General features: G+C 43.1%; 1 protein-coding gene across 1 annotated transcript in view; it reads left to right on the forward strand.

Annotated features, from left to right (window-relative positions):
* Positions 1-5,352: 5,352 nt before the first annotated feature.
* Positions 5,353-25,240, forward strand: part of CAMK2G (calcium/calmodulin dependent protein kinase II gamma) — a gene marked incomplete at its 5' end in the record, with an annotated part of 61,005 nt that continues 41,117 nt past the window's right edge. Inside the window, 4 exons of the mRNA XM_057377034.1 lie at positions 5,353-5,412; positions 20,091-20,145; positions 20,723-20,788; positions 23,760-23,832. Of these exons, the coding sequence (XP_057233017.1) occupies positions 5,353-5,412; positions 20,091-20,145; positions 20,723-20,788; positions 23,760-23,832 (254 nt within the window). The remainder of the gene's footprint in view (positions 5,413-20,090; positions 20,146-20,722; positions 20,789-23,759; positions 23,833-25,240) is intronic.

The following is a 25,240-nucleotide window of genomic DNA, read 5'->3' on the forward strand; positions in this document are numbered from 1 at the left end:
TGGTAGTTGTGAAATTAATCATTTCCACTTCTAAGTCTTGGTTTAATTTRTGTCAGTAATTGTCAATAAAGTCTTTCAATTAGTTTTTAATGGTGACTTCTACTTCCTCTTGCCAGAAGAGGGAATGACCTGGAATAGGTGTGGATTTGCTCACATTTGTTCCTAGAGCAATACATATCAGCGTTCCTTGGGCAGGTAGAGGGGATGAAACACAAAGGGCACGACCTTCCTGGCCATTGATCCTTTGAGGAGCTTGTGGCAAAGCTGTGGCTGGGAGAGCATGTTCACGTGGCAGCTGCCAYAGCTGAAACAGAGCCCCTCTGTGCATCTTTGGGGAGCAGGAGTCAGTCAGGGCATGGCAGCTGTGTCTGAAGTCGGGAGGATTTCACGCCGTGCTGCCAGTGCAGGGTGGCGGTGTTGGCACCTGACACCTGACCAGCTCCTCCTGCTCTCTGGCTCAGGTTTGACCCTCACCCCACCTGTTTGGGACTGATCTCCTTTTTGGGTTTCTGGTARGTGTCCTTCTCCAGGCTCTGCCATTCAGAAGCATACCTCAGCTCCATGGAGATGGGTCTCCCTGTGCTTCCCTGGACGCCCCTTCTCCTCGCACAGCTTCCTAACAGGCTGATTAGGCACCGTGACTTTTTCCTTCATCTTTTTGTTGCTGTTGTTGTTATGTAAATGTTCTCACTTGGCAGCTCTAGACTACTGGGATTTGTAGATATCCAATACCCTGTCTGTGTCTGAAAATGTTCTCCAGGTCTTGGGTACTCTTGGAGGAGAAAGACCTTGTGAGGAAAAACCTCCTKAAAAGCAGCCTTGCTTGTAGTGGTTAGAGAAGAAAACTAGGAACCATTTCCCTGGAGAAAAATGGAGCCCAAAAATTTGGTCTCATGTTACAGATTCATCTCTGCCACTGCATCCTTGGGATATCAAACTGAACTGGTCAGGCAATAAAATTTATTTTCTTATCAAAGAATAAAAAGTGTGTCATATTCCACAGTCTGCTGGAGATTGCCAGGTGTGAAGTAAAGGTGTCTGCATTTTGGTTTTTGTTTCTGTTGGGTACACCTTTCTTTTGCATCAAGTTATCCTGAGTATCTGCTGAAGTATGATGCATTGTGAACAATCAGGACAAACTATGATGGTTTTGGTCTGCTGTCTTCTGTACTCAGGCAAGGTTGTTGTTTTARCCTTCTCAGTCAGAGTTTCTTACAGCGGTGACTTTGCTAATTGTGCACAATTTCTGTTTGTTGTGCATGAAGAGTCCTGTCCCAGTGAGTGGACTGTATATTTGTATGAAATGRAGCAATTTCATTTTTGTAGGTCCTTAACTCTTACAAATGATGCTAACACAATCWTTCTTGTATTCTATTAAAGTAAATCCCTAGCCAAATGAAAACCCATCCCAGAGAAATCCCAGTTCTCTTAACAGGCATTTTTTCATCAGGTATGTTCTAAAGAAATGCAGTAGTAATGTCACTAGAATGACAGTGCCATATTTGCAGAGCAGCAATGTTAAATGTACTTGGGTTAAATGTAGGTTTACATGCTGAACAGAGACACAGAAATCATATAATGTAAAGGACTGTTAAAGATAAATAAGTACTCACACCTTGGTTTTCATATCAAACATGACTAAGTTTTCTCCTGTTTTTAAGCACCATCTCTTTAAGCATTTACGTTTTAAATTTTGCTGCTAAAGAGATACATAAGACTGCACTTTCCTGTCTGTGTAGATACTCATTGCTTCATACTGCAGATAGAATAATTTTCCAAATAGCAAGATTCGTTTTTTTCTTGGCTGGAAAACAGTAAATTAATATTAGATGAGTGTTTGTAATATCCTGTACTTAAGTTTTAAGCATCAGCTATTGTTCAGGGCTAGACAGCTCTGTAACGTAGCAGGAAAAGAGCTTAATGAAATCCAATATTTGGAAGCAGAAGGTAGATGAATTCAGACTTGGAACAGCCATGCTGAATTTTARCAGGAAAGATAGCTAACATTTGGAGTAATTTCTGTGGGTGTATGACTTTATTTATGACTTGAAGTCTTGAATGTGAACCCTTATGTTTTCTAAAAGATATACTTTGTTTTAGACAAGTTATAGACATTACTGGTTGAATTTCACAGTTTTGTGAAAGGTGGGARATAGGCCCAATGTCGCAGGCCTAGAATCCTGTAAGGTATGTCACATGTGTTGTTGTGTTCCTGTTAGCTATGAGGTGTGCTTCCACTGTGCATTCAGGATAAACATCTCCACTCCACAAATGATTTGCAGAAATAAGTTTTATCTTTGGGGAAGAGGGARGAGCAAATATTTTCTTTGCAAGCTCTTGGTAAGTAAGGGATCTTTTCATTGTTATTTGAATATAGTTAAGACTACTTTGCATTTTAGAAYTCAGAGAGAAGTGTATGAGAGAAGTATTGAAGCCTACCCACTGACTGCTCTGCTGGACTCAAAAATTTTTGGATGTTTTGTCTCCTACTGGGAATAACCTTTGTTAGACCAGAGTAAGGTAGAAAATTGAAGTTTTTATTCCTTATGCATTTAGGTACCAGGTTGTTCCCCACTATTACCAAATTGACTCTGGTGCTGATTTGACAAGTCAAATGTCCACACCATGCCAAAGGCCACCAGGCGATGTAGACCTTTGGGGATGGGGTGGGGGAGCATTTATCAAGTCACTGGCTGGGCTGTGTCCTGGTGCTGCCTGGAACAGGAGGGGTGATCTTGGAGGAACAGGAGATGTGATCCTCTAGGACTCGTGGCAGGAAACCCGCTCAGCCTGACCTTTCAYTGCTCTCAGTTGTGGCGGCTGACTGCTGCGGGCTGGTGCTCCCGGGGCTAGAGTGTGCTTTTTCTCTGTGAGTTGTGCTTGAGTTGGCCTGTTTTGTTGCCCTGGAGACAGAAGAGTGTGGTATGCTTTCCCCCCTACCAGAAATAGTTTCCTGTACCTTGTGACCGGAGTGCTGTACTCCTCCTCTGGTCTCCAGCCAGGCTGTGTGGTGCTGGAGGGATGGGGTGTGGGGTGGTGACCTCTTGTCACAAGTTCTGGTGTGGCTGCTGCCCATGAACACTAGCTGCCCTGCCAGCTCCCCTCCCTCTGCACGATGGTGTAGGATTTCAGGGGAGCAATTGCTCTTGATTTACATCTCCCATGGCATTTTGATGGTTATGTCATTTTGTTTGAGCCTTGCTCCTGTCAGCTGTCTGTCCTGACTGTCAGACTTGGTGGCTGAGTAGCACGTGGTGAGCTCTTGCCTCTTCTTCCCCCTTTGCTCAGCTGTTTTTGCTGTCTGCTTCTCTGTGTCCTTGTACTTGGGAACAGATTCTCAGCAAGTATAGCTGTGCACGAGGGCAATGTGATCCGGGTGGATGAAGGATCCCCTTCTGTAGGAGTTCCAAGTAGAGCTGGGAGGGAAAGTGGGGAATTTGCAAGACCCRAGTATGCGAGCAGGCTGTGGATAGTTTATCTTAAACCGTTATCCTGCTTTGAGAATCTCTCCTGAGTGCAGAGTGTGCAGCACTGTTACCTTGCAACTGTGTTTTGCAAAACTTCATTTGTGAGAGATGCTGCTGAAAGGGAAGCCAAGACACCCCCACGCCTCCCTACCAATGCAGGTGAGAAAGTGCTTGCACTGCACCAAGGCCTCAGGAGCATGGAAGCTCTCCAGGCTTTCTTGCTGCCTGCTATTTTGTGGGAGAGTGGTTCTGGCACAGAAGCTAAAATATATGCAACAACAACAATAATTTCCAGGACTGAAAGGAAGGAGAGATGAAAGGAGTAATTTACCTTCCCCCATCCCTGAACAGTAGCAGATGAAGATGTAAGCACATCTCAGCCCTATAAAGTATTAATTGGGACATTTTCTATAGTACAGCAGTGGAAAAGAAGACAGAAATCGTGCAATGCCCTGAGCTTCTATTCCCAGCCTGGGAGAAAAAAGGGTTCTGCACTGAGATTTGGTGCAGTCTCTGTCTTCTGCTCGTGGAAAAGAGAAYGGTTGCCCAAAGCCTCCTTTACAGAGAGAAGGGAAGATGATGCAGAGACCAAGGAGCTGAACAGGCAGTTTTCAGGCAGAGGTGGTGCAGCTTTGTTGAAGTAGATCTCTAGTGGAGTTTCTATAAATCAAAGGGTGCTGCATTTCTGGGAGTGATCTGCAGAGTAATCCAACGAGCTGAGGGTCCTGCTTACTCTTGTGGAAGTCTGTGTGTCACAGAGATGCAGTCACACCTATGCTGAAGGTCTGCTAGAGAGGAAATGTCAAGAGTGAACAGGACTGCTACTTCTCCTTGCTATGTTCTTTTGATGGCTGGAATGGGAAGTCCAAGGACTGGAAGTTCTTACTTGTCTTGTTCTAGGCATCTGCATCCACAAAAGTTTAGACTTTAGCAGCTGCTAGGGCTGCCTGAGAGATTTTGTCTCTCTCAGTTGCTTTCAGTCAATCTGTGCTTGTCCAGTGTGACCATTCCACAGGAGAAGATGGGGGGGGTTGTAGTGTAAATTCAGGAGTCAACCATTTCTGCAGTGAAAAATTTCAGTGGCTAAAACACCCCCTGCCTCTTGGCTGAGAAAGGCAGAGTTGCTCTAACTCAGTCTCCTTTCCTTGAACTCACACATGGGAGGAGAAACCATTTTTTACTCTCCTTGATATTTTTCTTTAATCCAGATGAATGTCGTGCTTGAACTGATGTTGCCTTTGGGCTGGAATAAGCATACTTAGCATTTGGGCAGAACTTCTTGCCTGGAGATTTCTAAGTGCGTGATCAGCATTTCACCARCGAGTCTGTCCATGGGTACTGAAGTATGGTTACATTTACAGTTCACTGAAGCTGGCAGAGTTCTCTACTTCATGTGATGGCTGTGCACTAGCAGGAGCTGTGTCTTTCTCCCTCCTACTCTGCTATTCTTTTGCAGTGTTTCTTTGGAGTGGAAGCAATTCCTTTTCCCATTTCATGTGTGTTATTTTTTCTGAGACTTTTCCTCCAACTCTCTGGCCTCAGAGAAGGGTTAACTATCAGAAGGGGTCTCAGTCAAAGTGGCTTTGCATACTTGAGAAGCTGATGGAAGAGCTGTGCCTTTCATTCTGCAGCTACTCATTTTAAATCAAAGGATGTGATACCAGTTTTGTGCTGGCTCTGTAGTGGGAGCAGCAGTCCTAGAGCAGCCTCAGCTGCGTAGCCCTCACCTGCAATGTCTATGGAGTTTTGGGAGGCAGTCATGTTCCAGCAGTTCCCAGCTTTCAGGATGTCTGCTGAGTTGCTGTGTTCCTCTCTCTGTAGAATATGAACAGGAGTTTAATTCAGAGTTGTGGTGTTTAACACCTTGTTTGTTATTCTCTTTCAGATCACCAGAAACTGGAACGTGAAGCTCGAATTTGCCGTCTTCTTAAGCATCCAAATATTGGTAAACTTCCTTGGGCTCAGAGGGATGGGGGTGAGACAGGAGTGGCAATGTGTGGCAGCTAGCATGCTGTAAGAAAATRGATGTATTCCAAATGTTCATAACAGCTCATCAAAGTTGCCTGTTGAAATCACCTTAACAGTTTAACTCTCACAAATTCTRCATCCAGCCCCATCCCATTCCTTAGCAGCCTGACCCCAACATTCACCAAAGTGCCTTGTTCCAGCCAGCTCACCCGTGCAGGGCTGTCCCTGCTCTTTGGTTGATGCAGGCTCTTGTCTGCTCATCTGACATGGTGCAATGGGAGTGAGGTGTTGTGTTTGCTTTCCCCCCATCCATCTTCTGTTTGTTCTTCTTGACCCTTAGTGACATGTCAGTTTAAATGCTGTGTTCAGAGACGGTCCCAAAGCTAAAGGAGGGTGGACTAATACATCAGCTCTTCTCACTTACTCACTRAGTAAGCAGTGCTCACTTACTCTGAAAACAAGAGAAGAAAACAAAATTGCCCATGCTGAAGGAAAAAAGAGTACTGGAATGAAGGGAATAGTTTGTCTAAAAATACAGAAAGAGGCAAAATAAGGCACAGCATAAAAAAAACCCTAACTTATTTACTGAAATGAAGAGAGAGGACATGGATTTTTATCTAGTTCCAAAGCACCATGGAGGCTTGGACCRTTAATAATACTCTTTTTAACTTTTTATAAATAAATACAGCCTCCAGGATCCTAGCTACAATCTGATTTCAGTTAATTTATTTAAGAAAACATTAAGAAATACCAAACTGCCACTTTTAACCAAACCACAGTTAAATATCCATTCCTGGGAAGACTATGATGTATTACCTTGTCTTACTTTTGCATAACCCTGTCAGTGGAGATAATACTTTAAGGGCATCTCTCTGGTCTCTAGACTTTCAGCTTTGTAATCATTTGCTCCTATCCTCTGAAGGCCTGGGAGTGCCTTAGAGTGTACCCCATGGACTGGCATCTATACTCTGTTCCAYGTGTGATGAACAAGCAGTTTTCACAAGCTCAGAACCTCACACAATGCAAAGTTCCATAGCAGCAGCTTTTAATCAGAAAGAGCTTTTTTGCATCTGAGTATAGTTGTGGTGYAAGTGTGGCATGAGGAGAGGAGCAGTGGCCACCTCCTGCAGTAATTTGCACTGATGAATATATGAGCCAGTAAATTTATTGCTTGGYGGTATTCAGAATGACTAAAACTCGAGTTATTGCACTTCATTTGCCCTGTAAGACTTGCCTTAGTTTAGTAGCTGATGTCACTTGATATTTTGACCTTAACTTCACTTTCATAATCTCWTCTTTCTATAATTTCTTACATCTTTTTAAGTCCTCATGAAGCAAATGTTTTACACAAAAGGAAAACCACTCTTATAAGTAAACAGCATAGAAAAGAGAAATGTATCACATTCTTGTTTCAATTCTACAGTTGTAATGAGTGGCAGTGTTTGTCTCCTGTTCTGTTGTGGTTTGGAAAAGACAGTTTCAGGGAATGTCAGTGCTCCTTGCATTTGCTACGGAGAATTTCTTGTCTTAGTAGAAAGAACAGTTTTTCTTATAAGAAAAGGAACTAGTCATTGTAAACCCAGCAAGTGTTTACAAATAAGGGAATTATTTTTTATGCCTACAACACAGAATCAAAGTGTGTTGAATAARACTTCAAGAAGTCATAGGTTCATTCAGCRGTCCTGTGAAWATCTTTTATACCTGGCTGGTTCCARGCATGTTTGTACTTAAAAACCTTTAATCCTTTCACAGCCCCTGGTGGCAGTATTTCAAAAGTTTCATTTTTCTGTCACTTAAACATTAAAAACATAATTTGCCTTTCTCTTAGCTTGTTGTTTCTAGTTCTATCTGGAGTATCTGTGGAAAATAGTTTTTCGTTCTTGTAACAATCTTTTACATATTTGAAGACTGTTATCATGTCTCTTTTTAGTCTTTTTCTTCAGACTAAACAAACCCAGTTCTTTCAATCTTTTCTCATATGTCATGTTTTCTAGACCTCCAGTCTTTTTTTTTTTTTTTTCCCTTTCCCTCCTCCTCCCTCTCTGGACTCTCTCCAGTTGCTTCCTATCTTTCTACAAATGTGATGCCCAAAACTGAATATAAGATGCTAACTAAGGTCATGTCAGTGCTATCTAGAGGTGAAAGAATTGCTTCACTTGTCCCACAAAAGATGCTTCTTTTGTACACCACCCTTTGAAGCTTGTCATTTAAATATATTGTTGATGCACAATTGTTTTCTAACACTTTATTACTCCAGACTACTTTCTGCACAACTTCTGGCAAGCAAATAATTTTTCCATCTTGTATAGATGAGGATTCCTATTGACGTGTACATTTGTCTTTATTAAAAAGGACAGGGAGAAATCCAGTCTGTGGGTTTCCCCCTCCAGATTTGTCAAGACCATTTTGATTTATCTTCTGATARTATAAAAGCTCCTCCAGTAACATGGTCTTTAATAACAATGCCATCTATTGCATCACGTAGACAATTAATAACACTGTTGAATACTGTTGGACTCCAGTCAAACTCTTGAAGACATCACTTGATACATTGTTCCAGTCTGACACTGATCAATTTTGAGTATTTTTCAATGAGTTGTGTATACTGTTGTCAGCTAGTTTTGGATACGCTTTTTTTTCTTAATTGCTTGTGGAAAGAGCATGTAAGAGGCTGTCAGAAGCCTTGCTGAAGTCCAGATGCTACATGCATTGATGCTTCCATGTTCCTTGGGCTTGTTATGTTGTCATAGAAGGCAAACATGTTGTTCTGACATAGAGATATTTTTTTTCCTCTAAATGTGTATTAGCAGTTAGTAATCACCTAGTTACAGGCATTCCATGCTGTAAACTCTTCTGGATGAGTACTTGGTGTGTTGCCTCAGTGTCAGCTATGTGAGTAATACTGCACAAACCATAAGGAATTCTGCAGATTTTGCRCTTGCTTTCCATTTCAAGTTTTGTTATTACTGTTTTTGTTGCAAACTGTGTTGCAGCAAATTCTGTTCTACAGGGACGGGAGCCTGTAGTGGTCTGGGGCAGATCACTGTAAGCTAGGACTCTGTGAGCAGGCTGCTTTTCTCCTTTACTGTGCACAGGATATAAAGCAAGTGTGGTTCTTACATATTTACTGCAGAACAGTTGATTCTGAACTGCAGTGCCCTGACCATAACACTGCTACTCTGATAAAATGAAGATTTCTCTAGATACAAAGTAATAGCRATATTTGCATTTACTGTTGCTTTTTGTGAAATGACTGCTTTCKGAATTATCCTAACATGCCTTCATCAAATCTTAGCCCTAATTATAGGCTTTGGCTCTGTAGTTGGGTGTTTGGCTTGTCTTTAAGTGCACATTGTGGCCAAGGTAATCACAGTGGAGTAATCCTTCTAAAAGCTTGGTGTTGCAATAAAGTTTTTTTTTGTCTGGACAAAAGACAGTTGACTTGAGGCAATTTTCTTCTGATTTCCAACCCATGGTGTGCATGATATGGAATGTGTCATTCTAKCTGGTCAGACTTCAGTAGAGGAAGGACTTCTATCCCTAAATTTCAATTTATTCTTTTCCCKTCTGACAACTTCTAGAGAACTTTGCATTCTGACCCAAAGAGCCATTTGCCAGCCATGGCCATCAAATACAGCAGAATTGGACAGAGATCAATCAGTAATCTGTTCTCTTAAAAAAATGCACCCATTATTGAGGATATGGGTGTGTTAGAGGCAGAAGACAACAGCATTAAAACCCCACTGCCCATAAGGAGATAATGTGCCTGTGGAAGTTGGCAAGAGTCATGACTCTGTGGGAAATTCCACTTCTAGAACAACTTGGTGTTGTAACCAGTGATTCACTTATGTATAGATCTTGTGACATTACACATGGATGTGTTTGGGAACGTGTTCAGTGAAGATAAGAAGTTCAGAAAAGTGTTGAACATGACCTTTCTGGTCTTAGGACTCCCAAAGCAATAATAATGCAAAATTTGATCAAAATCATCATTCATGGTTTTGAAAATTCTTCTCTGGCATTCCTGTGTTCTCCTGCAAAGATAGGACTGTAACTTGCTTAGTGTGCAGAGTGGAAGTCTGCTCTGTGCATGGATTTTGTCCACTGTGTTTTYAGATGTTGCCCTTCTCCTAAATTTTCTTTGTTGTGGCAGTCTAAATATGTGCTTCTCTGGATTTGTCACCAGTTGATCTGTACTCTTTCTTAGATATTTTTAACCCAACTGTACAAAAATAGTTCTTGAATACCTTTTATTCATAGTTGGAACTGAGCACTCTTGGTTGGTCATTGTGCCCCAGATCATGGCAGCCCATTGCTCTGAAGAACTGCATGCACTTAGGCCTAGAATAATAAAAATACATATTTTAAAAGAGAGATTGGTAGTAGCCCAAGAGCCAGAGCCAAAATCTGTTTCTGATTTCTGCCTTTGTATCCTCTGCTGAACTGCTTCAGAGTTAATTTCTTGGAGGGAATTTATAGCTGTGGTGAAATGCTGTCCTCAGCATCTATCAGAATTATTGCTTTTTCAGGTTTTTCCTACTTCAGACTTCTCCAAAATATACTTGCACCTGAATTCCTTTTATTTTAACTTTTATACTTYGGCTTTTCTCAGCATAAAACACAATTTTGGACATGTCCTTATTTAAAATGGAAAGGAAATGGTATAGAAATCTCCTGTGAATTAGAAGAATTTCTTTTGACCCAGTTGAATTTTATTTCCTGTGACAAGTAGCCTGTCCTCCTTGTACCTCTGAGCTGTGGGAGTGATTTTGATGATATGCATAAGAAAAGGGCTCCAGTTTCCTGCCTTTAAATGATGGTTACAATTGAGGTGTGAAGTGGTGCAAGCACTAGGAAGGATGCTGTGCTTCTGTGTACAGCCCAGCTGGAGAATCACCCAATGCCCATAACGAACCCGTGCAGGAAACAGGGTGCATGGATCATGTCTGCAGATCTAATACTGGATTTGTTGTCTTGGTGAACAACTTCAGGTTCACTCATTCCTTATTTWAAGATACTAGTCTTAATAACAAAGCCTTCAGTTTTTCCCCCTTGCTGCCATTTGGAATGTTTTCCTATCACCTTTTCCTTAACAAGAGATTTGAATTGCTTCCTTARTGAGCAAGAAGAAAAACGTAGGCTGTGTTTTGCTGTAAACAGCAGATTTCCTTGTTTTCATTTGGCTGCAGGCATTCAGACTGCCTTTGCAATTGGGACAGAAAGGATGTGATGTACAAAGAATAGTTAAAATGCTGGGGATTCTCCAGTGTTTTGGCCATGATTGCTGTCCTGTGGTTACTCAGTGGTTTCCAAGTGGGATGCTCCCATGCGTSGCTGGCTGTTTAACTCTGCTGCTCTGCAGTTTCTGTTGCTGGGGGACTGCATCTGGTGCAGAGAGGGGATGCTGTGGGGAAGGTGGAGTGGGTGGAGATGAGACTTTGTAGCAAGAGATATGCTTTGGGACTTTCTCAGTTACTGGGCAGCTTTTCCTTGAAAATGTCATGGAACTGAGATGACAGCAAGTTGCTGATCTTCCTAAGAGGTCAAGCAATAATATTCTTGGACATGCATTTAACCTGTCCCCTACCTCGGCAAAAGAAAAAAAAGCACCAACACTCAAAAATCCTCAAACAGACTATCAGCTGAAGTGAGTTTCTGCTAGGAAGTTTGAGCCTTTGAGCTGCAAGTTACCATTTATTTCCAGCCCCATCACTGGTAGAGATTTAGGTGAGTGCCAGTGCATGTCTACCTGATAGAATGTTCCCCAAAACCCCAGGCAGTCCACCTTTTCATTTCTCATTCTGATTTTCTTAGTTATTTTTTTCACTGTTATTTACCTCTTCATGTTTTCTTCTTTTACTGCCAGCTCTTCCTATAACTTTTCCTGTAGTTTTAAGAAAAACAGTTTTTCCGTAATCCACCCCAATTTGGGAATGGAGTAATAATTGCATTTTTTTCCTTGCCAGGGGATATATTTATTCTGTACGTCTCTCTGGTCTGCACTAGAGACATATTTGGATTCCGTTATTCATCTGTTTAGCTGTGAGATTTATCTGTATGCAAGCAATCCCTTAAAAAAAATAAATAGTGGGATAAGGGCCAGATTCTGTGCACTCAAAGGTACTGCAAAAATCAGAGGAGGATTCCCCTGCTTCCTCCCTCCCCYGCTGCCATGGAGGAATGGACAGAGCCTCTTTTCGGGCTCTCTGTGCCCGAGGCCCGATGGCAGAGGGGCGGCTGCACTCAGTGAAACCCTGCAGGTGACAGCCGGCCTTTTGAACAGAGCCTGCAGCCGTGGCAAGGGGTCAGGCCTGGCCTGGGCGATGAGAGCAGGAGCTGAGAACATCAGGTTCACACAGCGAGGTTAGGGGGTGTCAGGCAGAACACCTGCCTGCATGGATTCAGCCCTGATGGCAGAAATGCCAAGATGCAGAGCATTGGATGAGAGACCTAAAATTTGTTGTGGCCATTATCTTTTCTTTATTTTAGTAGAGTGGGCGTTCTCTCTGTATTTTCTTTGAGATACCRGTGAAGTTGATTTGTTATTATTTTGGGTGTTTTTAGAAAAAACTCTCATACAATACTAGTGGTTATCAGAAGCACTTTGCTTATCTGCTATGTGGCTAATAGGAAATTATTAATAACAACTGTGGATGGTCGTGATTGCACTGTTATCAGGAGAGCAGGAAATATTCCTGTTAATGCACTCTTGGCTCATCTAATGTTTAAGTAGGGCATTCTAAATGTTATGTATCATGTGCTGCTGAACTTCAGCTTTTCAATACAGACATTATAAAATCAAAGGAAAAAGAACATTTACTTGCCCCTGAAATGTTTTTTTTAAAAAATACTTTGTGGGTTTGTTTTTTTTTTATTTTTACTTTTGCTTTTTACCTCTGCAGAAAGACAGGTTTCTTAATAGGAAAGGTACTGTTCTCCCGCAGCTCCTTTCTAGGCTGTGAATTTCTGTGCGTAGGGTAATTTCCCAACTGGGCACTGCCTTAGTCTCATTTTTTCGGGCTGAAGATTTAAAAAGGTTACAGTGAGAGCAATGGGCAGGGGGGCAGGAAACCCACCTCTGTGCTTCTGTGCCTTTTCATACTTCTTATCACTGTTCCTTGTCTTTCTTTGCAGAGCTTGCAGCAGCTTGGTTCTGTCCCAACCTGAGCAGTGTTAACAAATCCTCCTTCTCTTCCATTTTCCAAAGCTTTGGAAGTGCAGTTGGTGTAAAATGCAGTGGGCTTGGGGAGTYTACAGCAAGCTGGTATATGTCCAGCATACTGTGACCTCTCTGTGTCAGATTTGGGAGTGGAGAGGAGAACACATTTCTGAGGGGCTGGTGAACAGCACCCTGCTATGTCCTGTTAGCTAACTGTCCTGCTGCTGTTGGTTACTGCTCTGCCAAAGCTGGTCATTAGCTGCTGGACAGATGATTTCTAAGGGATTATTTGCATTACACAACTTAATGCTTTTTAATAGCAAATTTTTAATTAAAAGGAGAGTCCTTTTGGAAGCAGCCTGAGCAGCTGCAGCTGAATTCTGCATGTTTAATGTAATTAGAGAAACAGCTGGGGTGGGAGCTGAGCACCCAGCTCCCAGGCTGTCACARGTTGGTGGTGGCTCCTCGTGGGACAGACATCCTGAGCGATGTGAACCGTGCAGAAAGCATCCTGGCACACAGCCAGGCTCAGAGATGGTGGGACAGTTCCCAGCTTGGCTGCCCAGGCTGGTGAGCAGCTGGGGAAGCAGAGAGTGGGTGGTAGCCATCTGCGTCAGTTCACTTGTCACTTGTGCTGCCATGGACGATAGTGCTCAGTTTGCAGTCTGTCGGGCCGTGTGTATTTGTATCTCTAGTTCCAGCATCTCCTGGCATGTTGGAGAATATCAGTGGAAGAGTATATCAGGTAGGTTTTACCATCCAATTTTATTCTGCTTCTTCTGGTGTGCAGAGTCTCTTGAAATACACCCTTGCAGTATCTCTTACCTCCTCCATTTCTCCATGGTGCAGGCAAATATCTGATGTCTGGTTGAAAATTGCTGAAGAGTGAAGCTGTGGTTGTTTCTTATGAGTGGCTGATGTTTAAATAACATGGTTCAGTCCAGAAGATCCCAGAGCACTTTTGAATTTGCACTACTAAGGCTCCATACAAGAGTTTCTCTGTTGCAATTACCACAACCCAGGAGACAGCCATAAATCTCTTTTGCCTTGTATTGGCTTTGGTGCAGGTACTGCAACACAGACATCTTAAATTGAGAGCCCTAAATGTTGCATAAATGCAGCACTTGATGTGCGTTGGTGCAGAGGTAGTTGGCTGATACTGTCCTTTATGTGCCCATTGATTCAAAATACTTTACACTTAGGGGCACTGGTGAACCTCGATTTAGCAGACAAGATTACCTGTAGCTTGAACACTGTCCCTAAGGACAGGCAAAGACCACTGGTATGTAGGAGCAAGTGTATTTCAGCCCATATTACCCTTTCCTAAGCAGAGATGAGTGATTGCCATGTGAAGATACTGGGAATTRTCCTTTGAAATTCTGCTTCTGTACTTATTTTTTGTTGCAACTTTGGAAACTTCTTTGCTCTTAGATATTCACTTGCAGCAGGTTGCCAGAAAACACTCTGTGTTAACWAGAGCCTGCCTGCCCCAACCATGGGCTAAGCCCCTGTGCAGCCCTGCTCTGCTGTGGATATGGGATACAGGGAATGTTCATCCTGGGGCTKATGTGGCAGGCATAAATGCTCCTGGCCTGTTGTGCTTAGCATAAGAGTAAAAAGATAATATTCAGCACACTGGACAGAGTGAAAGGGAGATGTGGGTCAAAGCTGGGCTAGGCATGTTCTGTGTTTGTGACCCTAATACTAATTAGCCTTTTAGATGTGACTTCTTAAAGATGAGATGGCTGTTGCTTTTCAGCATCTTATGTTCTTATAGTTCGGGTGGGTTTTTATAAAATTTCAAAGCTCTTTTCTGATTTCATCATGATTCACTTCAACTTTTGCATTCACAAAGCCTTGCTTTGCATGACTCAGCAGCAATTTGCATTGGTTGTCAGGCTGGTGCAGTTTGTTATGAAGGAGATTTTCCTTTTGTGTTCACTGAGTTCAGATCACACTCAGGCATCAGAGAGCTGTGGCTGTCTGTACAGGGTCACTTTATTCAGGCATGAAATGCAAACCACCTGGCATGACTGTTATTCTATTGCCGTTTTTCACTAAAATGTTCTAATTTTCTCTATAATAGCTTATTAGTATTATTTCTTTCTAAAATAAAAAATTTAAGTTCATGAGGGTTTTGAAAAACTTTGAAGTAGCAGCTTGAAKTTCTGTTCTTGAGGCAAGATTTCCAGTGAGACTCTGAAGACAGAAGGCCAGGGAAAAGTAATATTCACAGCAGATGTTCTTAGAAAGTGCTTGAACTCCTGGTACGCAGCTGCTGTTAGGTTCAGTGACCGCAGCACGTCCCCCTGAGCCACTCAGTGTGGTATCAGGCTCTTTGCAAATGCTCTGGACTGCGTTAGGGCCTTGGACCTGACACACACACCCCCACACAAGACAGGAAAAAGCCTGCCTAACCTGCATCAGGCTGTGCTGAACATCTGAGTTTCTGGGGAAAGGGTATGATACCATTTGGTATCACTGTTTTTCTATTGTTATTTACTTTTCCAAACAGCCAGCTTTAYGGGAGGTGCTTTCTGTACAGGTAAAATCAGTTTAAATAGGATAAGGCTGGAGGAGGAGACTGAGGGAAGAAAAGGATGCTTAAACCAGTTGGCTAGGTTGTGCTTTGTGTGTTGTGATGCCTCACAGCTCTTTAAAAGTGCAGTTACATGTGTGAATTTAAAATTGGAGAGAGAATTCCAAGTAGCAGATTGATCACCCTTTGTGGAGTACTATGGCGGTGCCAGAGTCAGGAGATATATAAGAAAAAGGATAGACTTTTTTAATGACTTGCTGAAAGCATTGTTTCATCAAGATGCTATAYTGAAACCACTGCTTGTTCCTCCCAGAATCCATGTGCTTCTTGGAGATATCGTCCAAGTGGCGATGCACATTTTCTGCTGACTGAGCAGCTGGTTTTGTTGGAGAAGTTTCTACCTACCAGTCTGTAATTGATGCTGCTCCTTTGGATAGCATTTGTTTTGGCAGTGCTTATTCGTGCTCTCAGGTTTTTAATGTATTATTTCAAAAGTTGTCTGTAAGACTTGTCAGTCTTCCAAAATTAGGTGTGCTTATGAACTCTACAAAACCTCTTTTTTTGTGTGTGTGTGGATGGGACTTTTTTCTGTGCTTTGAATAAAACCTTGGGTCAAGTCTTTCACCATATCCTTTAATTGATTTAGTGCCTTGCTGTCTGACTTGCTTCTATTTTTCTTCTTACACCCCTCTCTCTCTGTTCTTGTGAACCTAGCCATTGTAGTACATGCTCTTTCATCCATCAGAGATCTTTGAATGGGAAGAGTCATCAGGTGACTCCAGCTGTGAGTGGTGTTGGCAGGGTCTAATTTCCTACATCTGTAASAATCCCTGTGTTAAAGAGTGTTTGGCTAAGGAAGGAAGTATGGTTTGAATTGCTGCTTCCAAGTAACAGAATTAGCTAATAGAAATAATCTACCTCAKCTGGTGAATAGAGTGAGATAAGGTTCCTTGGCAAGTACTGGTCTCTTTTTAGTTTRGCTGTGTTTTGGAAGACACTGTTGCTGTTGTGCAACTTCCCTCTTGCTGTGACTTAAGGCCCTTTTTGTGATGTGTGYATTTGTCTATCCTGCCATGCTAGACACATGCATCACTGGTTCCCTGAAGAGAGAAAAAAGTGCTGGAATATTTTTGAAGAAAAGCATAACTGTATGAGTACTTTTGTTTTTTATTTCTCTGTTTTTCTTATTATGGATGATCAGGTTTTTGCCCTTCAGTCTCTATGATTGCGTTTTTCACTCTGTTGTATCAACAGGTTACAGAGATGAGCAGCTTTTGTGGGCTCTGCTCAGCTGCTGGGTTAAAGCTGAGCTTGTGATGGTAATGAAGCTGTTAGACARGGTGTCAGGACCAACAGCCTGTAGAAGAAATGAGTTCCCCTTTTCATGGGAAGGTGTTTGAAACAGAGGACAGCTAGTATTTGAGTTTTGCTCTTGGAATTGGCTATTCAGGAACCCGTGTCCTGCCTTCAGGTGGAGAGCACTTGCACAGGATATCTTTAAGCAGAAAGGGCTCTGTATTGTCTGCACAGTGGAGGTATCGGATGTTTTTGTATCTTCATAGTAAATACACGTACAGTGTAGATCATGTTTGTSAATCAAACTGGAGAGGAGGCACAGAAACTTCTAAAATGTTTTTTATCATTCAATTACTTCTGAATGTATGCCATTTCATGCATTAGCTGAATAGTTTTGAAAGAGCTTAGTTTTTAAGCTAATCATCCCTGGTAGATGGCACTGTGATAGAAAGCAGGGCATTTAAACTTTGCATGTCAGCGGAATGAACCATGGCCTCAGAGCTGYCCATTGCAGTCTCCTTGCTGGTCAGGAAAGATCTTGTGGCTCTGCAGCAGGGTAGGTAAGCAAAACTTTAGGGTGAAAGGACACTAGTTTTATTTTTGTTCTGCTACTGGGTATTGCTTTKGTTTCTTTGCATCTGTTAGGACTGGAATTGAGCGTTACAAGAGTTTCTCTATATTCAGACTTATTTTAATCCTTTTTGACACCCCTCATTGCTGTCCCCCTCCACACTTAAAGCCTAGTATTCTCAGCTGTCACTAACTATTCCTGTGCAAGATGGTGGTGCTCAGTGTAATTTTTYCAGATTTTCTGGATTTTGCTGTTCTACCATTACTCTCTGAGCTTTGTTACCTCAGCAGTTTAAATCCTGGGCAGATTTTGTTCCAGCATCATTCTGGGCTGTTGTGAGGACACAGCTCCCTTGTTAAGTTAATGACCTGTGTCCTGCCTTCAAGGCCTTCTTTTGCTGTGCAGCCCTGGGGTRCTGCACAATGTCAGTATTTATGAACTGTCTCTGTCCTCCTGTCATGGTTCCTCACCTAAGGACGCAAGTAGTGTTTTACTGTCCTTGAAGGCTCTTTTTGCTGCCTCTGCCAGTCTCTGCCAGCTGAATTGCTACTTCCTTCCTTTTTCATAATGTAGCTGACAAAATTGCTTTCCTCAGGACAAAGAAATAGCACCAATCAGCTCATTTGTGTTTTATTTTCTGATGTAATTTGCTGCCCAAATCTTTGCGTCAGAGTTTGTCGTTCACTGTTTTTCACTTCTACCTGCAGACATGTTTGCTGTTCCTTTTTCATGGCCACTGTTCTCAGCGTGCTGGTGGCTTTACTCCTCCTCCRCCATGATTTCATTCATGCCACTTTCCTCTGGGTTTGGTGTTTCTTGCAGTGCTTTGGTAACCTTTAAAGTGCCAGAGGAAGAAGAATGCTTTTTCATGCCTGTCGAGCATCACCAAACATGATCTCCTTAGTACATTCAACTTTCCTTGAAGTTTCTGCACCTCTTCAAAAGGTCTCTCCACAGACTTTTGCCTGTGTTCTGGGCCTCAGCTCTTTTTGATGTGCTTGTGTCCTGCTTTCACCTCAAACAGTCTTGTGCACTGAAGTGAAAATTGCCCTGCACTGGAAATCCAAGTGTCYTTTTCAGCTGCTTTCCGTCTTGTTTCCAGTCTTGATTGGAAATCTTCTCTCCTAGGAAAAACCTTTTTGTAATGCCGCCTCTGCTGGTGTCTGYCAAATAATCGGGAGGCAAATTTTCTTGTAAACATGAATGGCAATAAAGTTATTACAAACCCAACTAAAACTGCATACTTGGAACAATATGTTGTTTGCAGCAAATGATTTACAGAACATATTTCTTCAAGGTGATATGTCTCTGTTTTCACACATTAGGAACAGCATGTTGCACCTGAATGCTGTACTGGCTCATTTGCAGCATTATCCTGGATGGAGTGCTCCTCCCAAACCCCTGCAGTCAGATATGCAGTAAAAATGCTAAGGAAGGGAAACTGGTCAAGGGACMAGATCAGAGCACTTGTAGATTAAGGGAGGAAAAATATGGGAATCAACAGGCAAAAAGAACAAGAAAATAACTACCCTTTTTGGAAGGGTACTGACAGYTGTCTCTGCACATCTGTGCCATACTCTCTTCTGAGTTTGAGTGTATTTGCATGCATGTGGAAGGGTGTCTTAGCAAAGGAGAGTTGCAAGGAGGAGTAGAGAACAGCACTGACAACATGTGCAGAAGCTGCTCCATGTGTGCCAAGTGCTAGTTTGAAACATTCCCAAGACAGTGGTGGGAACTGATGTCATGCCCTAATAAGAGGTGCAAACTGACTTCTTGATACTGGCAGAGAGAAAATCATGATGCTGGGAAAAGCAAGGCAGGTCACCTCTATTGTATGTGGGAGGCAATGGAAGAGAGGCAAAGGTACCATTGAAGTGACAGAGCAGGATAATGAGGTTTTTCTTGTAACGATGAGAACAGTCAATGTTGCTTTGGTCAATACTCAATTACAAGGTGTTAAAGTGACTGAGACCCATCTTGTTTCAGCTAGTTGCTTTAGTTGGCTGAATCAATAGGGAAAAACTGTAGATGGTCATGTGAAGAAGACATCTTATTSTAGTCAGGATGTGAAGGTTTAGGAATTGAGTCAAAGAGAATTATCAGCTTGTGACTGATTGGCAGGGAAAAGAGTGAYGTTCTGCAGCAGAGGAGAAAAGCAAAAAGTAGTGTTTATGTAGCGGCATGAAATGCAGTTTCTCCTCTTGGGTTACAATTGTGCTTAGATATCCAAGAATGGTCAAAGGAATTGAGGTTTTGTTTCAGATAGGAGGAAATGTCTCAGGTTTTGCTTCAGACTGTGCTGAATGCATAGATAAAATAATTATTACCTGTGTGTAACATGCCAAAGTGTCAGGGGATGGTGGTCTATCGTGGGCCTGGAACAGATAAAAGATGAATGTTAATTTAGGCAATAGGAGTAGAATTAAGTGGGGATAGGTAAGGAAGCTGAAACTGGATGAAATTTTGAGAAGTAAAATGTGATCAGATATGTCTTTGGAAACAAGCAGGTCAGAAAAATGAGACAAGAAACTGGTTCTGAATTTTGGGTAAAGATTTGCAGTGTAAGTCAGAATGAAGTGAGGAAAAAGAAGTAACACAGGACAGCATCATTGAGCTTTACAGATAAAAGGCAGAAATGAGACCARTACAGTAGAGTCAGTGACATGCAGGTAGGGTCAGAAGTCAATTTRTGGATTGAGGGCTTGTTTTGGGACTCTGAAAAGGGTTTGTTTTAGGAAATAAAAATGGATGGGGAGAGATGCGAAAACATGATCATGCAGGAAAAAGCTGTAGATGTGAAACTACAGGGTACTGAAACATTAGAGATGAAGAGTGAATGGAAGGTCAAAGATATTTGGAGTTTGTTTTGACGCTGAAGAGGGGTGAGTGTATGCAAAGGATACCCACCTGTTCCCTTGAGATAATGGAAGGAAATAGGTTACTGAGGGAGCACACAGAGTGAAGGCCATGGGGAATTAATAGATTGAGTGGGTTGAGGAAAAACTTGGTTGTATGCATGAGTTTGATTTGTGAAGTGTCATATTTGCTACATGCTCTGTAAATCTCTGTTTCTTGATTATGCTTTTGCAGTGCGACTCCATGACAGTATTTCAGAAGAAGGTTTCCATTACCTCGTCTTTGATCTGTAAGTATTTGTCTCTGATGCTTCACCAGTGATGCAGACACATTGATGGTTGACTAAGAATGGAATAAAAAGCACCTGCATCAGTATAATTCTCCCTTTCTCTTTTGAGACCTGTAAAGTGAAATACCTCTGGCCTATTTCACAAAAGTCCATTGACTGTGTTGTGGGGACTGARCAGGAAGGCTCCTGGCACCAGGTGTTGGATGGCAGAGAATGACTATCATGTGTATGCAGACTGATTGTTTACTCTAAGACCACCCAAATGGGGGTCAGAGGAAGGTCTGGGTCCTTCCCAAGCTCAGCATACACTGAGCTCAGCAGAGGCGTATGGGCAGTTCGTGCACAGGGCGTCAGCGGTGTCCTGTACCCTGCTGGTGAAAAGGCAGTCCAAGGGGTCTGTCACGTGGCTGTAACAGTGCTAGTGCCGTGGTGCTGGAGCACTGCCCTGCTTCCCAGTATTGCAGTTTCCCACACATGCTCTGGCAAAGGGCCCAGATGGGTGATCATATACATCCTGTGCAGCCTTGAGCTACACAAACATGGGCTCCATAACCTTCTTTGTTCTTTATCACTCCAGGGTTACTGGTGGGGAGCTCTTTGAGGATATTGTTGCTAGAGAATACTACAGTGAAGCAGATGCCAGGTAAGACTGTTCCCAGATCCTTGCATGCATGTTTCATGTGCATATGGAATGAGTTTCCCRACTGCTGGTCTCTGCGTGGCTTTGTTCTAACACTCTTGCCCCTTGTCTGTRTAAAACAAATCCTCTTTCTGCTATTAGTATGAACTTACTGTCACCAGACAGCCTAACTCAGTGCAGCTCTAGTCCTTGCTCACYTGCAGGCATTGCTGTCTCTATCACTTACAGGTGCTGAACTCTTTGCTGGGAGAGCCACTGCTAATGGCTTTGCCTACCTGGCCTTTTTGGTGGGTGGGACAGTGTATCCTTACTGAGCAAACTTAAGTGAGGGCTRTGAGGATGCTGCCTGTGTGATCATCTCCTTCTTCTAGCAGGGTTTGCAGTGATGTTCCATTGCTGTTGGGCAGATCCATTCAATTTGCCTGTGTCTAGGTAACAGTTCACAGGCCAGTGGGGGGAGGGGGCTTTGAAGGCTGTGTYTCTGTGCAAGTCCTCTCTTGACTGCCAGCTGGTCAGTGCAGTGACGAAAGGCACAATATGAGAGAGCAACCTTCATATTTTAATGCTAAAAATATTTAGAGTTATGCCATTCTTTTCCTTGATTGTGTCCCTTCTGTCCCATTTGTGAGCTTCCTGAAGTGTCATGTGCTTGTCCCTGTTTATACAGGGTGGTTGTTAYGTGCAGCAGTAGCTGAGGGTGTTGTCTGACCCGTCCATCTGTTGGACACGCAGCATCTGGAATCAAAGCCGGGATTAGGCCACTCCTGTTCTGCTTTTGCATGGCCTGGGAGTGGCCCAATGGTGACATTTCACCCTGCTTATTCCACAGTCATGTTCTTATCCCATATTAACCCTAGCTGAAGCAGGAATTGGAGGAGCCATGAGAAGAGAGGAGTGAGAAGGAAGTAGTGGGTGCTGTGGCAGATTGAGCTTGGTAGGCAATACAGTGAGGAAGACAATACTGAATGCAAGGAAGGAGAGAGAGGCCTAAGGTGTTGGTGTAGGTACTGCTGATGGAGTATGCAGGCTCTTGTTTGCTTTCCCTGAGGTTCACTTACAGCCTCTGTCAGCTGGGCATTGCAGGCTTTCAAATGAGGCACTGCCTTGCATCCTCTGCTGGGAGCCATCGGGTGATTGGGAAGGCCAGTGAATTCCTGGCAGAGAGGTCTGAGAGCCCTGTAGATGTTTTCAGATGTTTTCAGATCCTGTAGACACAGCATCTCAGATGGATACACAGCCATGCCACTCTGCCTTTAAGTTAGGAAGTTTTGAGGTTATCAATCATAATCCTTTCCCTGTTCTTCTTGCCAGTGCCTATTCCCTGAAGTGCTCAAGAGCTGTCAGTGACTGACACTGCTCAGGAAAATTATGGCAGGGTTAGGGGAAAAGGAGGACTGTCTGTTGCTCTGTGAGCCCTCCTTAGGGTGCTCAGCCCTCTGACTGTCAGCTGGTCAGGTCTCCAAGTGCCCACAAGATGACAGAGTAAAACTCCTCCCTTTCAATCCCCATGCTGTGCTGAATTCCAGAGCAGTCTGAGAGAGCGAGGGAGYGAGGTCCGTGCCAATCCGCCGTGTTTGGCTCGCCTGGGACACCTCACACTTTTGCCATTTTTGGCCAGAAAATCTCTCTCGCTCAGACTCCAGCTCTGTTCTAATTATACATTTTTGTTTTGGGAGCAGAGAGATTTTCATGGATTCCAACCCTSAGGATCATACTGTCAGCTCCAGAGGGATGGGGGTAACAAATACACAGTGCTGCACCTCCTCTCCCCTTCCTCTTCTCACCCTCTTCCCATCTTTTCCTGTAGCCTTTTCCCTTCCATCAGATATTTCACTCATGTCAAATGTGTTCCTCTGAGATTTGTAGAAGTCAGTGAACGGTCTGAGAGATCCTGCAGTGAGGACACGGACCTCTCTGAGTTGCCCACATCCGCATACTTACTGCCCAGTCATGGTTGTCAAGCTCCCTATTCCATTCCACATTCACCCTTGGGAGCTATGTAGGTGTTTAGTGGAAGGGATGGTTCCAGCCTGGAATCTCACCCATTGTGCTGTCCTTATGCGACAGGTGTAAATAACATCTTGTTTTTGTCCCTGTGGTTTTACAGCAGTGAGAGTGGCAGAGACAGAGTTTGCTGTGAGCTGGGGGAGTACAGCGCGCTGCACTTAATGGAATGAGTCTGCTTTTCAGATTACTAACCCCTTAAGTGGGATCTGTACTTAAAAGGCACCCAGCAAGCGGGTGTGTGTGCACATTGTGTATATAAAGTGCTTGAGATGCTGCTCTGAAAGCTTTGCAAGCTGGCAGACGCCCAGGTGTCGTCATCCTCAATTTGCTGGGGGAGGCTGCTGCTCTCCCAAAGTTTATTCTTTGCTCAGGACCAGCCCAGTGGAATGTTTCCTGGAGTGATGTCTTGCATGCACAACTTCAGCTGCTGTTTGAAGATATTCTGATGCCTTGGTTGTTCTGTGTGGGGTTGGCATTGTTGGCTGAAGGAACAAGTGAGAGGCTTAGTGTGATGGAAAGGAAAGGAAAGGAAAGGAAAGGAAAGGAAAGGAAAGGAAAGGAAAGGAAAGGAAAGGAAAGGAAAGGAAAGGAAAGGAAAGGAAAGNAAAGGAAAGGAAAGGAAAGGAAAGGAAAGGAAAGGAAAGGAAAGGAAAGGAAAGGAAAGGAAAGGAAAGGAAAGGAAAGGAAAGGAAAGGAAAGGGGAAAGGAAGGACATTATGGCAGTTTAGAAGAGGGGCTTTGCTCTGTGTGGTTCTGCTACAGAAAGGATGTTTGGCATCCTGTTGCTGGAGAGGCTGGGGTTTCAGCTGTGATGGTTCTGAGCTGKGGCATCCATTGGTCATGATGAAGAGATTTAGCCTGGGGTCCTGAATGCCCCCTAGTACAAATATAAAAGTTAGAGAAATAGTTCTGGAATGAGATGAATTGTTAAATGTGTGTGCATAACTTTGTGTGTTTTATCTTGCAGCCACTGTATTCATCAGATACTGGAGAGTGTGAATCACATTCACCAGCATGATATCGTGCACAGGGACTTGAAGGTAATGTTTCCTCTGTGCTGTAGTCTGAGGAGAGCAGCCAGGGGATCACTGGAAGAGAAAAGACAGGAATATTGTGTTGCCAGCTGGCAGGGTTTTTTATGTGGGCTTTTTTTTTTTTATTGGTTTTCTTTTTGGTTGTTTGTTTTTTGTTTTTTTTTTCTTGAACTGGGTTCAGGGGTTCCTGAAGCACAGACTCACTTCTTCAGAGTTTTCTAGAGGGTGTGTTGAACTCCCAAGGAAGTTTTCAGTCTTTGTGARCCTTGCCAGCTCTCAACCTCTCTGAGGCAGCTCCAGGATGGAATAGTTGTGAATCTTGGAATGAAGCAGGCTTCCAGAGAAACTTGGGTAGGATTCATTATTATGAAGGACACTTTCTAGTTTGTGATTGAAAAGATCTCTAGAGACCTGGAGCAATCTTTGTTCAATCTGCCAGGATGAGTTTGTCTGCACAGAGCATGTGTATTTTTATTCTGCAGTGTTGCCAAACACATGCCACTGCGCTAGGGCAGAGATGTTCAGCAAGAATTTTCTGTGTCATTTCTTTCTTCTCTCATCAGTAGAAGCACTTTTAATCTAAAACCAAAACTGCTGGCCAGTTAAAGACTGGATGAATCAATCATTTGACGCATTATAACACATTTATAGCCCCAAAGCCTGCACAATGAAGTCACCTAAACTCCCTTCCCACACTGTGCAGCTGTAGTGGGAGCTGGGCAGACTCCAGAATGAAGAGATTTGTGCAGGAAGGTCTGCGAGCCCTGGAGCCCTCTCTGTCTAAAGTGGGAATGGTGATGGTCACCAGCAGTCCAGTTAAATTAATGCAGGATGACACCTGCTAYTAGTATGGTTTGAGCTTGTTAAACAATGTACATGGGGAAAGTAGAAAAAGATTTTTCAGAGAGCAAGGTAAAAGTACATTGCAAGCTTGATGGCAGTGTTCTGGTGTTTTGATCCAGTGGAGAACCCTTTGTGTTTTTGGCAAACTCCCATGCAGCACTTCTGACCTGATTCACAGCACTGTGAAAAAMTTCCTCTGCTGTGACTGTGACTGCTCTTGATTAGGCCAGCTCTTAAGAAAGCAATATTCAAGAGGCACTACTGCCCAAAATTAGGGAGTCTGTGAAAATCAGTAGTGTCTTCCAGTACAGAAGAAGTCTTCCTTGTGTTCAAATATAATCTGGTTTCCTTTCAGAAATTTTGTTTGTAGGAAAGCTAGCAACTTATTTAGAACTTATCAGCTGCTAGACACTCCCTGCTGCAGTTAATACCTTTTTTCTGTTGCTTGCTCTGATCGACTGATACTATCCCGGCCTGAGGAGTAACCATTCCTTTTTGCAATGGAAGTTCCTATGCTTTTTATTTAATATTTAGCTCCTAGCCAAAAGCTTGGACTTCAGGGTCAGTGAGT

Source organism: Malurus melanocephalus, unplaced genomic scaffold, assembly GCF_030028575.1.
Source record: "Malurus melanocephalus ecotype Western Australia unplaced genomic scaffold, MMel_1.1 scaffold_299, whole genome shotgun sequence".
NCBI lineage: Eukaryota > Metazoa > Chordata > Aves > Passeriformes > Maluridae > Malurus > Malurus melanocephalus.